Source organism: Pristiophorus japonicus, chromosome 15 (assembly GCF_044704955.1).
Source record: "Pristiophorus japonicus isolate sPriJap1 chromosome 15, sPriJap1.hap1, whole genome shotgun sequence".
In the NCBI taxonomy this organism is placed as follows: domain Eukaryota; kingdom Metazoa; phylum Chordata; class Chondrichthyes; family Pristiophoridae; genus Pristiophorus; species Pristiophorus japonicus.
In genome coordinates, this window is record NC_091991.1 from 90,468,335 (window position 1) to 90,482,539 (window position 14,205).

Consider the following 14,205-nt stretch of genomic DNA (forward strand, 5'->3'; position numbering starts at 1 on the left):
AGATAGGCTGGGTTTTGTTTTCCTTGGAACAGAGGAGGCTGAGAGAGACCTCATTGAGGTGTATAAAATTATGAGGGGCCTAGATATAGTTCCCTTAGCAGAGGGGTCAACAGCCAGGGGGTATAAATTTAAAGTATTTGGTAGAAGGTTTAGAGGGGATTTGAGGGGAAGTTTCTTTACGTAGAGAGTTGTGGGGGTCTGGAACTCACTGCCTGAAAGGGTGGTAGAGGTAGAAACCCTCAGTACATTTAAAAAGTACTTTGATGTGCACTTGAAGTGCCGTAACTTGCAGGGTTATGGACCTAGAGCTAGAAAGTGGGATTAGGCTGGCTAGCCTCTTGTTGGCCGGCACGGACACGATGGGCCGAAATTGCCTCCTTCCGTGCTGTAAACTTCTATGATTCTAAGGTAGTCCCACTGTGCTGTTGGGGAGAGAGTACCAGGATTTTGACCCAGCGACGATGAAGAAATGGTGATATATTTCCAAGTCTGGATGGTGTGTGACTTGGAGATGGTGCTGTTCCCATGCACATATTGCCCTTGTCCTTCTAGGTGGTAGGTGCTGTGACTGTAAGGTTTGGGAGGTGCTGTGACTGTAAGATATGCACCCGTGAGTAAGCTCACAGGTTTGTAGAGCTGTTGCATTGTGAGTGGCTTAGCTAGTCATGTGATGTCCACAAGACTCCAAAACCCCAGTCAGTTGGGTCTCGGTCATCCACGATGAGGTATGCAGTTGTGAGCCTAGTTGATGAACTGGTAATGTGTAGTGTGATTGTTAAAACTTTGTTAATAGTTCTTGTATTGTATAGGGTTAATCACATCGGGTTAATTATGATATTTAGCCATTTACAGTGTGTCTCTGTTCTATGCCCCGTAGAATGTTGTTGCTATAGAGAGAGAGAGAAGCGACCTTGGGATGCACACCAGCTTGTTATGAGACGGTCGGCGCCTCAAGATCTCATGCTTTGTGGACAAGCACCTGGGGCCTTACAGATTAGGAGTTGGCCATAAGCCACATGCACCCATGTTTTGTTCAATAGTATGTTTTTTTGATAGTATAAAGGTACAGCACTGTCCCGTAGCTCTTTGACCTTCACCTCGGACCGTGATTCGCGAGCGGTGCCGGCACCCCCAATGCTCCAGCCCAGCCGTCGCTGTGGAGTTCCTGACGGGCTGAAGGCCATGAGCGTTGTTGCATCTTATCATACTTCTCTTCTTCGTAAACTGTATTAATGTTTCTTTTCTCAGTAAACAGTATCTTATTCTTTACTTCATTTGTCTTGTCTCTTATTTAACATTCATCCAGATCCCGAACCTGGGTCTGTTATTATCGATCCAAAACATTTTGGTGTCACGAATAGGATCTAGTAAAATGTTTGAGAAAAGACAAGAAGCAGTCTCCTCCTGCGGGAGAGAAGTATAGAATACCAGGGTGGGCCATGAGGGATGAGGGTTTTGGCTCTCTTGCCAAGGTGCTAACCCGTTTGGACCCCCGCAACATGGGGATATGCCGTTATTGGAACAGAACAAAGATAGAGCCGTATCCCATGCGGTACTGTCTCTCCTGGAGGAAGCGGGCTTCCCACAGGAGAAAAATAGTCCCCCACAAATTGGATGGATTTTGTTGATAGCCTTAAGGGCGATGTGTAAACAACTTAAGGAAAGTGAGGCAGAAAACCTACAGTTAAAAACAGCTTTTGAGGTTTTGGAAAGTCAAAACTCGACCCTGACTGAAGCGGTCCGCACTGCACAAGAGGGGGCGGACATGGTCACTGAACAATCAGAAACTTTAATATGCCATCTGGCAACAGTACAAAATAAAAAGAAAGCCAGATCACTGAAATTACAGATGGATTTGAAATATATCATTTGTACTGCACTGATTTGCTGCTGCATGTGGTTTGGACTTGCTCAATCAGACCCCAGTGAGTGTTAAAAGCCAATGCAAAATCATGTGGGGAATGTATACAAGCTGGGAAAAATATCTGGTACTCCTTTGACTCAGAATATGAGTGGACAGCTGGAGGGGTGGAGGAACGGGAGGAAATTAAAAACCTTCCCCCATATGCTCCGGGCACGGAAGCTAGACCTCTTATGACAAATAAGACGAAACAGCAAGATGGGGAACAGTCGGTAACCACTAGAGGGGTGCGTGACTTCACTAGTGAGTTACAAGAAATAAGGTCTTGATTTCGTCAAAAACCCAGGGAATCATTGTCAGAATGGCTAACCCGGATTTGGGACTAGGGAGCATCAGGCGTAATACTTGGTCCCCATTTTTCTTAACTCTTCGGGGTTATGACTACGGACCACTTTATCACAGCAGTACTACGGAATGTCCAGGGCACAAGTTCGCTATGGGACATGTTACTACAGGGGTCCGGCAAAAATATCCTTCTGCCGTTGATTGGGAAGGGGAAGTAAAACCTTGGAATACTATGACGGAGGTTGCGATACAGTTGCGCAACATGGCAACACAGGGAGGAATATATCACCAACCATATGGGGGGCCAGATCAGGAGCTCTTTACGGCAGGAATGCGGAGCAGGCTGATGAAGAGTGGCCCTTCTATGATGAGGGGTGCGCTACTCGCATTATTGGGACCAGCCCAAGGGCAGTGGGTGGGGCACGCTTGCCTATTGTTAGGACAGTTAGAGGATGCAGAAGATAGTGTGCGAGAGTCGAGAACGGCTAATATAGAGGGGGATCGGGACCAGCAACAAGGTTCGACCTCTGGGAAAGGTACAGGGTCAGGAAAGACAAAAAAAAGAATTACGCGGAGAGACATGTTCGCGGCTTTACTGAAGGCAGGGGTCCCCAAGGAAAAAATTGATAGAATACATCGCTCCTGTTGGGATTCCATGTGGAAGCAACACTGTGTCCCGGGAACAGAGAAGGGTGAAAGGAGGGAGGTAAGAGAGACTAAGTCGGATAGCGATAAGTCTGCGGATGTGGAGAAACCACCTCCCGCTAGCCTATACCCCAACATTGAAGAGCTGTGGCAGGCTAGTAATCCCCTCGACTAGGGGTGTGGCCGGGACCCGGGAGTACCCCCCGTTAGAACCACATCAACTCAAGCTCCCGGGGATCTGTGGCCACACATTCCGATTACGATACATTGGTGGGGGGGGGGAAACATACAAAGAGATGTGGCTTTACTAGACACGGGCAGAAGTTACTATTATCCATGGAAATCCTAGGAAACACACAGGGACCCGTATGATGATTAATGGGTTCGGAGGGGCAGAAGCGCCCGCTGTCAGAACAACTATCAGAATGGTGTTGGGAAATGGGCCTCCGCGCTGGGTAATGGTCTTAATATCGGCAGTAAAGGAACATATTATTGGGATGGACCTTTTAAAGGGAACCACACACAACACCTCGTTCGGCCGATTCTCATTCAGGATACGGGCGATCACTTTGATTGCAGGGGGAGCAAAGTGGGAACCAGTGGTAATACCACGGCCATCGCGTCTAGTGACTATGAAACAGTACCGAATACCGGGGGGATGCAAAGAAACCATCAAGGGCTCTTGGAGGCGGGTATCATTAGACATGCAGCGTTCCCCTACAATAGCCCTGTTTGGCCGATGCAGAAACCTGACAAAAGTTGGAGGATGACTGTGGACTACCGACAACTGTACAAATTTGCCCCTCCCCTGGCAACCGCTGTCCCAGATGCAGTAACTATAACAGAGCGGCTGTCTAAAGAAGGTGCGGAGTGGTATGCGGTAATTGACCTGGCCAATGCCTTTTTCTCCATTCCAATAGCGGAAGAATCCCAGGACCAGTTTGCATTCATTTGGGAAGGGAGGCAATTCACGTTTAAACACCTACCTCAGGGTTACCTACATAGCCCTACCCTATGCCACGGATTGGTGGCCCGGGACCTGGACATGTGCACGTTGGCTCCTAATGTCTCACTGGCACACTACATCAATGATGTATTAATAAGGGGTCCCACCGAGGCATTGGTGTCAGAAGCCCTGGGTGAGTGCATCATACCCGAGCCTGTGAAGAATAAAATTCAAGAAATGGCCACCCCCACGAATAAAACTGAGACACAAGGAAACCGCTGTATGCCGTAACACATAAAAAGACCCACTTCGAGTAGAGAAAGGAACCACAGATGGCTTTTGATGCAGCCAAAGAAGCCGTAGCTCAAGCTTTACCCCTAGCCCCGCGAGTGCCTAGGCAGCCTTTTGAGCTACAGGTATCTGTTACCAATGATACTGCAGTATGGAGTTTGTGGCAGGTTCAACGTGGCACTCGCATACCGTTAGGGTTCTGGTCCAGAAAATTGACACATGCTGCTACTCGTTACACTCCATTTGAGAAACAATTATTAGCATGTTATTGGGCCCTAACAGGAACAGAAGGACAGACAGGGGACGACAAAGTTAGTTTAAGACCAGACCTACCCATATTATCCTGGGTTCTCAGAAAATGAGACACACAAGGTCGGCCGAGCGCAGCAAAGCTCCATAGTGCGCTGGAAATGGTATATCGCAGACAGAGCAAGTAAAGGAAAAGAAGGAATCACCCGACTACATGAGCATGTGGCTGAATACCCACAAACAGCTGAGAGTGAACTTACGCAGTCATCTGTCAGTTTAACCCAAGAGTCGCCGATCTCCTGGGGCGTGTCTTTTGAACAGTTAACACCTGAAGAACGCAGCCATGCCTGGTTCACAGATGGCTCAGCAGTCTGGCGAAACGGCCTTCGGCGATGGCGAGCCGCTGCCTTCAATCCAAAAACCCAGACAATTGTGCATGATGAGGGCATGGGAGGCTCCAGCTAGCAAGCAGAACTAGCAGCTGTAATCCTTGCGTTAGAAGAGGAACAGCAACAAGTACACATAGATACTGACTCATTGGCAGTAGCCAATGGCATAGCGAGCTGGATGCGAAACTGGCATGAACATAATTGGGAAAGACTTGTGGGGAAAGCACCTATGGGAACAAATATGATCCAAAGCCCAGAAGATGAAAATAACTATCATGTGGACGCTCACATGAAAAACACTTCAAAGACCTCTTAATATAATAACACCGTTGATAATATAGCCCGGTATGGGCTGTCAAAGAGGCGGAAGAGGAAGAATATGGAATCGGCAAGTGGGCTCACCACAAATCTGGACATTTGGGCATTCAGGATATGATACAATGGGCACGAAATTGGGGGTTACATTTTACTACGAACGGTGTTAAACAGATCATAAACACCTGTGAAATTTGTCAAAAGGTGAAGCATTTTCCCCTAAAACGACAACCCGGTGCCCATATTAAGAGAGGGACTCAGCCAGCACAAATATGGCAAGTTGATTATGTAGGACCTTTACCATTGCAACAACGGTTCCAATATTTGCTCACTGCTGTTGATACCTGTTCTGGACTTTTGATAGCTTATCCAGTGACTAAAGCGAATCAACAAAGTACGATTAAAGGACTGGAGAATTTAATCACATACTACGTTGAGCCAACAGAAGTACAGTCCGATAATGGGTCGCACTTCACAGGTCAAACAGTGCAACAGTGGGTGGTAGACAACGGGATCTATTGGATGTTTCACATACCTTACTATCCGCAAGCTGCAGGGTTAATAGAACGCATGAATGGACTACTTAAGCAACAGATTAAAATATTAACTCCCACTAACACATTGCAAGGATGGTTAAAGGTCTTACCACAAGCAGTGCGCAATCTGAATCACCGACCATTACGGGGGGGAGCTCCCATAAGCCACATGTTAGGCAAAGTTAGTGTCCCTACTATTGAAAAAGAAAATCAGACTCAGGACACAGTTTGTGAAGGAGGAAAAGTGTGGGTGCAGTACCCCCAGAAACCCCTACAAGCAGGGGAAATCTTAGCGAAAGGAGAAGGAAACAATTATTGGGTGCTCCTGACTGGTCAAGGTATTCCTCTCTGTGTTGACAAGGGTAAATTGACTAAACGAGACTGAAATTAATATACTTATGCTTCCTCCCACAGGAATTCTGCCCAAAATAGCGACTTACCAACTCGTGCTGGCAAGTCTGTGTCTCGTTATCTGTGACTGTGCTACTTCCATCCTCAAACACAGCATGGGATGGCCGTACAGGGTGGCAGTTAGCTAACACTGATCGTACGCAAGACAATCAAGGATTGTATTGGTGGGACATCTTTTACGGATGGTCCCCAAAAACATCCGCCGCTTTGAAGCTGTTCATACATCCTATCGTTGTTTTACTCGTCGCGTTATTACTGCTTGTATGTATTCTTAGGTGTAGATTGCGGGCGTTGCTTGCGCATACTCAACGTGTAACTGATGCATTACGCCTTCAACTTGATTATATTACTTAGAATGTCTAAATATCAAGGGTGGATTGTATTGTATAGGGTTAATCACATAGGGTTAATTATGATATTTAGTCATTTACAGTGTGTCTCTGTCCCATGCCCCGTAGAATGTTGTTGCTATAGAGAGAGAGAGAAGCGACCTTGGGACGCACACCAGCTTGTTATAAGACGGTCGGTGCCTCAAGATCTCATGCTTTGTGAACAAGCACCTGGGACCTTATTAGGTTAGATTAGGAGTTGGCCATAAGCCACATGCACCCATGTTTTGTTCAATAGTATGTTTGTTTGATAGTATAAAGGTATAGCACTGTCCCGTAGCTCTTTGAACTTCACCTTGGACCGTGATTCGCGAGCGGTGCCGGGACCCCCAATGCTCCAGCCCAGCCGTCGCTGTGGAGTTCCTGACGGGCTGAAGGCCATGAGCGTTGTTGCATCTTATCATTCTTCTCTTTTCTTCGTAAACTGTATTAATCTGTTTCTTTTCTCTCAGTAAACGGTATCTTATTCTTTACTTCATTTGTCTTGTCTCTAATTTAACATTCATCCAGATCCCGAACCTGAGTCTATTATTATCGATCCAAAACAGTTCTTAATAGTAATGTGCTCCTATGAATTCTTAAGAAAAGAATTCATGAAGCAAATACATAACATTGTCGAAGAAGCCTTGGTGAGTTGCTGCAGTGCATCTTGTAGATGGTACACACTGCAGCCACGGTGCGCCGGTGGTGGAGGGAGTGAATGTTTAAGGTGGTGGATGGGGAGCTAATCAAGCAGCTGCTTTGTCCTGGATGGTGTTGAGCTTCTCGAGTGTTGTTGGAGCTGCACTCATCCAGGCAAATGGAGAGTATTCCATTACACTCCTGACTTGTGCCTTATAGATGGTGGAAAGGCTTTGGGAAGTCAGGAGGTAATTCTCTCGCTGCAGGTAATACCCAGCCTCCAACCTGCTCAGTATTTATGTGGCTGGTCCAGTTAGGTTTCTGGTTAATGGTGACCCCTCCCCCCCCACCCCCAGGGTTTTGATGGTGAGGGATTTAATGACAGTAATGTCATTGAATGTCAAGAGGAGGTGGCTAGACTTTCTCTTGTTGGAAATGGTCATTGCCTGGCACTTGTATGGCACAAATGTTGTATTTTCTATTGCCTTTCCTCATAGTTTTTTAAATTACATTGGATTGAAGGAAGCAGTCAGTTCACAAAAGCAGATACAGTGCTCGCAAAGACACCTACCTGATCTTCTGACTTCTACAGTTGGAATGCACATGTAAACCTGTAGGGCTTGAACCCTGCAGCCATTTCTCCCAACCAGTACCCACCTACACATCAGTAAAATGACTGAACTTGTTCTCAACAACAATTTCCTCTCACACCCTCATCCCAAAGAAGCGTTGCAAGGCTTGCACAGGAATGCTGAATCACTGTCTTGCAACCATCACCCCAAGTCATCTGCCAGAAGGAAGCAGAGTACTCAAATACAATATCCCAACACAACCAGCATTAGAAAGAAAAGTTATACATAACTTCTTTTAGATTTTTCACAGTTTTTAACCATGATAATGATTTTTTTTTCCTGAAAATGTTACCATGGCAAACTTTACAGCCTTGGTTATTGTGCCTAATCCCAAGTTTCAAACTTTGTTTTTTCTCTTGCATATTTCCTCAGCACTTCACGGAGATGTTGGATGAGTTTTCCAAGGATATGCTGGGCCACCTCTTCAACGATCCTTTTCTTTCTGATAAAAGTGAGCTGATGGATGCAGAGCTCTCACCCACTCCACACATTCAGGCTGAGCACAGCTACTCCCTGGCAGGTGACTCCCGGCCACAGTCCCCACTCACGCACATCTCGACAGAAGATGACTTTAGTGAAGGTATTTATATGTTGTGTTTGTTTCAGGTTTTGGTTTGTACTTAAAAGCATTTAAAAAAGAAATGAATACAGCACCCTATTTTGATTTGTATTGGAAGTTACATTGTATTTTTGTTTAGTAATTAGAGCTATTTTAAATGATCTGACTCTACTTTGTTGTGAATATTTCGACACATGAAAATAAATTGGAGATTTATTCCAATCAGGGAGTGTCTGGTAGGGCTGTGGATTCCATTCAAAATGGGTCTGGTAGCTCCAGCAGTAAATCCCCGCATTACTATTTATAGGGGGCTTTGTAGATGTAGTGGTACTATCCTTGATTCCATTCAGACAAGGTCACGTACATGTACGAGTAAAGCACTAGATTCCAATCCAAAAGGGGCCTGCAGGAGTGAATAGTTGAGCTACAAGAGACCAAAAAGACCAGGTACAAATTCAGGTCTTTGCTAAGTTGGCTAATCTCAGCTGGACTCCTGGTAGGGGGTCCCATAATTGACCTCAGGTTGGGGGGGTGCCCTGGGTTAACGAGGAGAAAATCGAACGAGATTCCCCTTCCTGATATCCAGTGTCCCCTGCCGTTGGTGCATATGAGTGCCGTCCTTGGATAAGGACAGGATTGGACTAAGCTGTTTGAATAACCTGTTCAACTCATTGTCTAGGCTCACATTTGAAGAATGATGATGTTCCAAACTGGTTATCTACCAAGGTTAAGCAGGGCTGATTCTTGGCCAGGATACTAAATGGGATATATTCCAGTAGTAAATTTTTTCCAGTCTGAGAGAGAAATATCACCAGGAACATTGATTTTTGTTTCACTATGTTTGCCCACAGTTGGCCAATAAACAAACTGATTTTTATTTACTATTTCCTTCCCATTCCTCCTTTATCACAAAGAAGAAGGGCAATACAACTTTATGACATGTTTAATGTCGAAGTAAAGTCCATCTTTATAGAGATTTAGCAGCTGTTGTGGGCAGCATATATTACCAGCAGTTCTGTGAAATGTAAGGATATTTCATTGTTCTCTGATGTCACACCCAGCAAGAATGGCAGGTTGCAGGAGATCCCATTGGCTTGTAATACACAACTGTTCCAATTAGAATTTCTGCATTTTACCCAAATTACTTATCTGTGGCAAGCTCCCAAATGGATAACCGGCTGCTTTTGAGAGCTTCCACACTAAGCACAGAATTTGAAGCATTGAAACAGCCATTTAAAGGGCTCCAACTTGGCATAAACAGAAGGGAAAAGAATTAAAGCTATGCACTATGGTGCTGATTCCCCATATTATCAGGTGTGAAGCTTGAGGCATACCATACATCATATGCACTGCATCTCTCTTCCACGTGTCCCATTAAGGACCCAGTTTAATTTAGGGGATTTCCTTATAGTGTAACTAAAACCACAGTTTAATGGCCATTTGGGAGGGTGGAACTTGCTGCTGGCCTTTCCCTAATAACAGGCAACCTTTAATTTTTCCTACATTTCTTTTCGGCCTTCAATGGCCAAATCCACAAAAGGGGTGCACGTCCCTTGCAGCTGTTGGAAGGTTAAAAATGGCAGCAATGTTTGGGCAACCAGCAGCCCTATACTGTGATTTTTATTTTTTCTGATCCCACTCCTGTGATGGTCCCGGTATATTATATGGACCACTTTATTGGCCCCTATTTCTAACCAAAGTAGAGTTCCTCGAAGTGCATGGCACATTTATGGTTGGTGCCTTTATTGTGTTGATGCATGCAGTGAAGCAAAGCAAGATTACTTTAGTTAGCAAGGCGAGAGACTGGAGGGACGTGATCAGGGCCCAAGAGAGGCATGAGTTCGGGGCCAGGGACCCAGGGGCAGCACTGGCCAGCCCACGCTGCGTTATGCGTGCGTGTTAATTCCTGGATTCTTTTACCTCAATCTGGTTCAGTAAAATTACTGAGTCGAATACCTCTTGTGCTTTGAACAAAGCAGTCTTTATTACCGGCCAGTAAGACCTATCAGACAGAAGATATACTCTCTGGATAGAGCGTACACACTCCCTACGGATAGGTGAAGTTACATCGTAAAGCGTTAACAGTTATACAGTTTTGAAATCAGATAACAAAATACAAATGGATTGACAGTCTAACTCAGCCACTCATTAGTCAATCTATATGAGATGTTCTTCTTGAAAGCTCAAGTATTGCCTCCAAATGTTTCAATCTAATGGTGTGACTATTTACTGAGACCTTGCAATTCTGCAGATGTATTTCATGTTACAATTATATATTATTGGCAGGATTAGTGACTTGAAACCTTGAGACAGACTGTTAGCTAAGCTGATGTTGCACTATTTGCAATCTGACATTCTCCCAGCTATTCTTCCATGGCTTATACATTTTCATATATCCCGTTTACTTTACTGTTCTTAATTCCATATATTCCGTTCAGATATCCACATCCCCCCTTTTATCATTCTATGATAACATTTAGGATCATTCTATGAGTATTGCATTGTTGAGTAGTTCTCTAGTTTGTTGGATCATAACCCGGGAACCCTTGACCACAAGAGGGTCTGCTAACCTTGTCATTGCTTTACAGCAGAGGTTAAGGCAACCAACAATCAAACAGCAGGTAATTATTATGATGAGAACAATTGCCCCATGTATTAGATAGGATCTCCAAGATCCACCCAGAAACCAATCAAACCTGCTAAGTTCTTTTGCTGGTGTGGATAACTTTTTCACCTCCCTCCTTATGTGATCGGCAAGGTGGGTTATGTTTTCTGAACTATCAGGAATGTAAGTGCAACATTCAGATCCTATCAGGGCACACGTTCCCCCTTTCTCAGCTAACAGGTAATCGAGGGCCATTCGGTTTTGTAATGCTACGGTCCTTATCGCTACCATTTCAGCTGTGATGCCCTCCAGAGCCTCAGCAGTGCGGTTAGCTACCTGTTCCAATATCGTTTCTTTGAATCCATCTAACAGTCTCAGTTAGGGTCAGGGGAACGGTGCGCAAAGGAATTCCCCCTTTGGAATGTATAGGGATATGTGAACACACCCAGCATCTAGTGAAGTGCCCTTTTTCCGCATAAACGTAAGACATAAACAAAAAGGTGTTTACATGGAGCTCTCGCCTTTGTCTTCCTTCCCGTGCACCAAAACTGTCATATATCAACACTATTATGCAGACAGTAGCATACAGACACAGTCTCATCTTATAAATAGTCCAATTATTTAGCTGATAAAAAGAGTTCTGTTTTCACGTTTCCCTTCAGGTTTCCGTCAGTGTATTTGGCTGTCTGACAGGTAAGAGTTCAAACTGATCCTCCTTCAACTGCATTGTTCAGCTATAGGGAGGAGGAGATCTGGAACAGAAACAGGAATTAGACTAACCAGCAAAATTTGTTTAAATGGTGATGAGCTTGCAGTGGTGCAGGTGAACCCAGGCACTTTTCCCCTCAACCTTGGCTGCAGTAGGGGTAGTGAGTGACACCTAAAAAGGCCCCTCCTATTGTGGCTCTAATCCCTTCCGAATCCATACTTCCCTGGTGCCACGAGGGACTATTCGGGTAAGCATCTTGAACCTGGTTGTGAACTAGTCGCAGAGCCTGAGTCAGAGAAAGAACATAGGTGGTCATCAGTCTAGCTGAGATCTCATATCTAGGAACAATTTCCCTCATTAACACCTTAACAACAGTCTGAGTCTTATTGTCCAGGTTAGGGTAGGCTTCAATCCATCTGCTAAACACATCTACTATTACTAACACATATCTGTAACACTGAACTTTTTGCAACTCAATGTAGTTCAACTGAAATGTCTCAAAGGGACCTTCGGGTAGGGGCGTTTTACCCCAATCACAGGGGACTCCCTTCCCTGGATTATGTTGCTGGCCAACCAGGCAACGACTACTGATGTTCTGGGTGAGCGCCTGGAGTTTAGGGTGCCACCAAGTAGCCAAAAGTGTGTCACTCGTGGTCCTTGCTCCACAATGAGTAGCAAAATGCAGACATTCTATAACCCATGAGGCCAACTCGTCAGACATGCAAGTCTGTTCCGCGGGAGTGGTCCAGAGTTTAGAAACATTGTCATAAGTACATGCATAATATTTCCACAACAGTTTATCTTTTTCAGGAGCGTCCCCCTGTGCTTTTATAACATCTTGGATGGTTGGCATTGGTTTTTTCCGAGGCTAACTTATCCTTTGCAGGATTTTTAATCTGACTCATAATTTTGGGCACTACCATCTGTTGGTCACGAGAGGCCTGTTTGGCCTCTTGGTACAATGGCAATGCGTTTGGGGAACATGAGGGCTTGCAACAAATCAGATACTAACTGTTTATGAGATATCTCATTCCCCTGTGAGGTTAGGAATCCCCTATTTTTCCATAATTGTCCGAAATCATGCGCCACCCCAAAGGCATACCTAGAGTCGGTATAGATATTGACTTTGAGATCTTTGGCCAAGATACAGGCTTGGGTGAGGGCGAATTGTTGAGCTTGTTGAGCAGAATAGGCGGTTTCAAAGCAGCAGATTCCAAGACCTGATTCTCCTGGTTTACTATGGCGTATCCTGAGATTCGTGTATCTTCTGGATTAATAGAAGTACTTCCGTGAACAAACATAAACAATCATGACTGGGTTCTTCCTCATCTTGGTTGGCTCAGTAAGAATACAGTCTGGATCTTCCATTGGTACATCAACTAAATCTTCCCTGACTGATGTGGCCTCTTAAATTAAAGATAAACAATCATGACTGGGTTCTTCCTCATCTTGGGGTGGCTCAGTAAGAAAACAGGCCGGATTAATTGCAGTACAGTGCCGAAAAGTCAGTTTAGGATTGCCTGTGATTTCAGTGGGTTCTGTCGGATAGAGGGCCAGTCCACATTGCCCTGCACTGGGATCTCAATTAATGGGAGTATAACCCACTTCGGAGGGGTCCTCTGCCCACACATGAGGATCCACATAGTCAGGTATGTCCAAGCCAGTATGATGCCATAGAGTTGTTAATACTTTCTCGGGGTCCCCATTAAATTGGACTGTTCGGCCATGATTTATTTGCACATCCCGGCTGGTAGGGTCAGCCTCATCTATGGCCTTGCGTACCATAACTCCCAAATCCTTAGCATGGTGAGGGGCTAATACTTCACGAGCAATATGCGGTGCCATTGTTAGGGGCTGTTTCCACAGATTCTTATCCACTTCCACAAAATCTGCCTCTCTTTCCAGTCCAGTCACTCTAGCCCTTAATAAAATTCCCTTCACTTCCCCTTCGTGATCCTGATAAAAGTTCTGCAGGTCCTGATTCTTTCCACTGGGATCGTATGCTAGGGTCACGTGACAGGGTGCCTGCGGCAGGTCCAGAGACCACCACTGAGGGGTTCTAGTGGTATAATACTGCCGCTTAAGGGTTTCCTGTTTTACAATAATCCCATTATCTCCACACTCCAAATGCAACTGGAATTTGCAAAGGAGGTCTCTAGCCATCAAGTTACAGTCCAGATTGGTTGTGATAACAACTCGATGTTCCACCGATTCTTCCTGGTAACCCATTTTAACCGGTTCTGACACTGGGAATGTCGAGATTTGTCCCAGGAATCCTGAAAGTTCCTGTGTTTCAGTAGAAGCAGGGAGTTTAAGCTTTGATTGTACAGAAGACATGAAGGCTCCCGTATCTATCAAAAAGGGTTGCCACTCATTCAGAATGGGTTCGTCGTCCGGGGAGGATCCCTGCACAATCAAGCTGCGTAGTCAATCGGGGGACAATTGACCAAAGGGGTTGTTCTGGGAGAAGTTAGTGTAAGATCTTCCTCTCCCCCCTTGCCCCCCTCCTCTTCCTCCTCTTCCTTTTCCATGCTGACGGTAGGGGCAATTTTTATTCCAATGTCCTTCCTGCCCACAATTAAAACAGTCAATTCCTCTTACCCAGTCCCGGCCTCTTCCCATACCATGCCGGGGACAATAGGGAGGTTTATTAGCAGGGCTCGGGCCGTTTGGTTGTTTAGTATAACCGTATCCTTGCTTAT

General features: G+C 45.3%; 1 protein-coding gene across 3 annotated transcripts in view; it reads left to right on the top strand.

The window, feature by feature from the left end:
* The window catches only part of creb3l2 (cAMP responsive element binding protein 3-like 2), a 161,279-nt gene that overhangs the window by 39,798 nt on the left and 107,276 nt on the right, over positions 1-14,205 (top strand). For all 3 annotated transcript variants that reach the window (XM_070900697.1, XM_070900698.1, XM_070900699.1), the window contains exon 2: positions 8,003-8,210. In XM_070900697.1, coding sequence (XP_070756798.1) covers positions 8,003-8,210 — 208 coding nt within the window. The remainder of the gene's footprint in view (positions 1-8,002; positions 8,211-14,205) is intronic.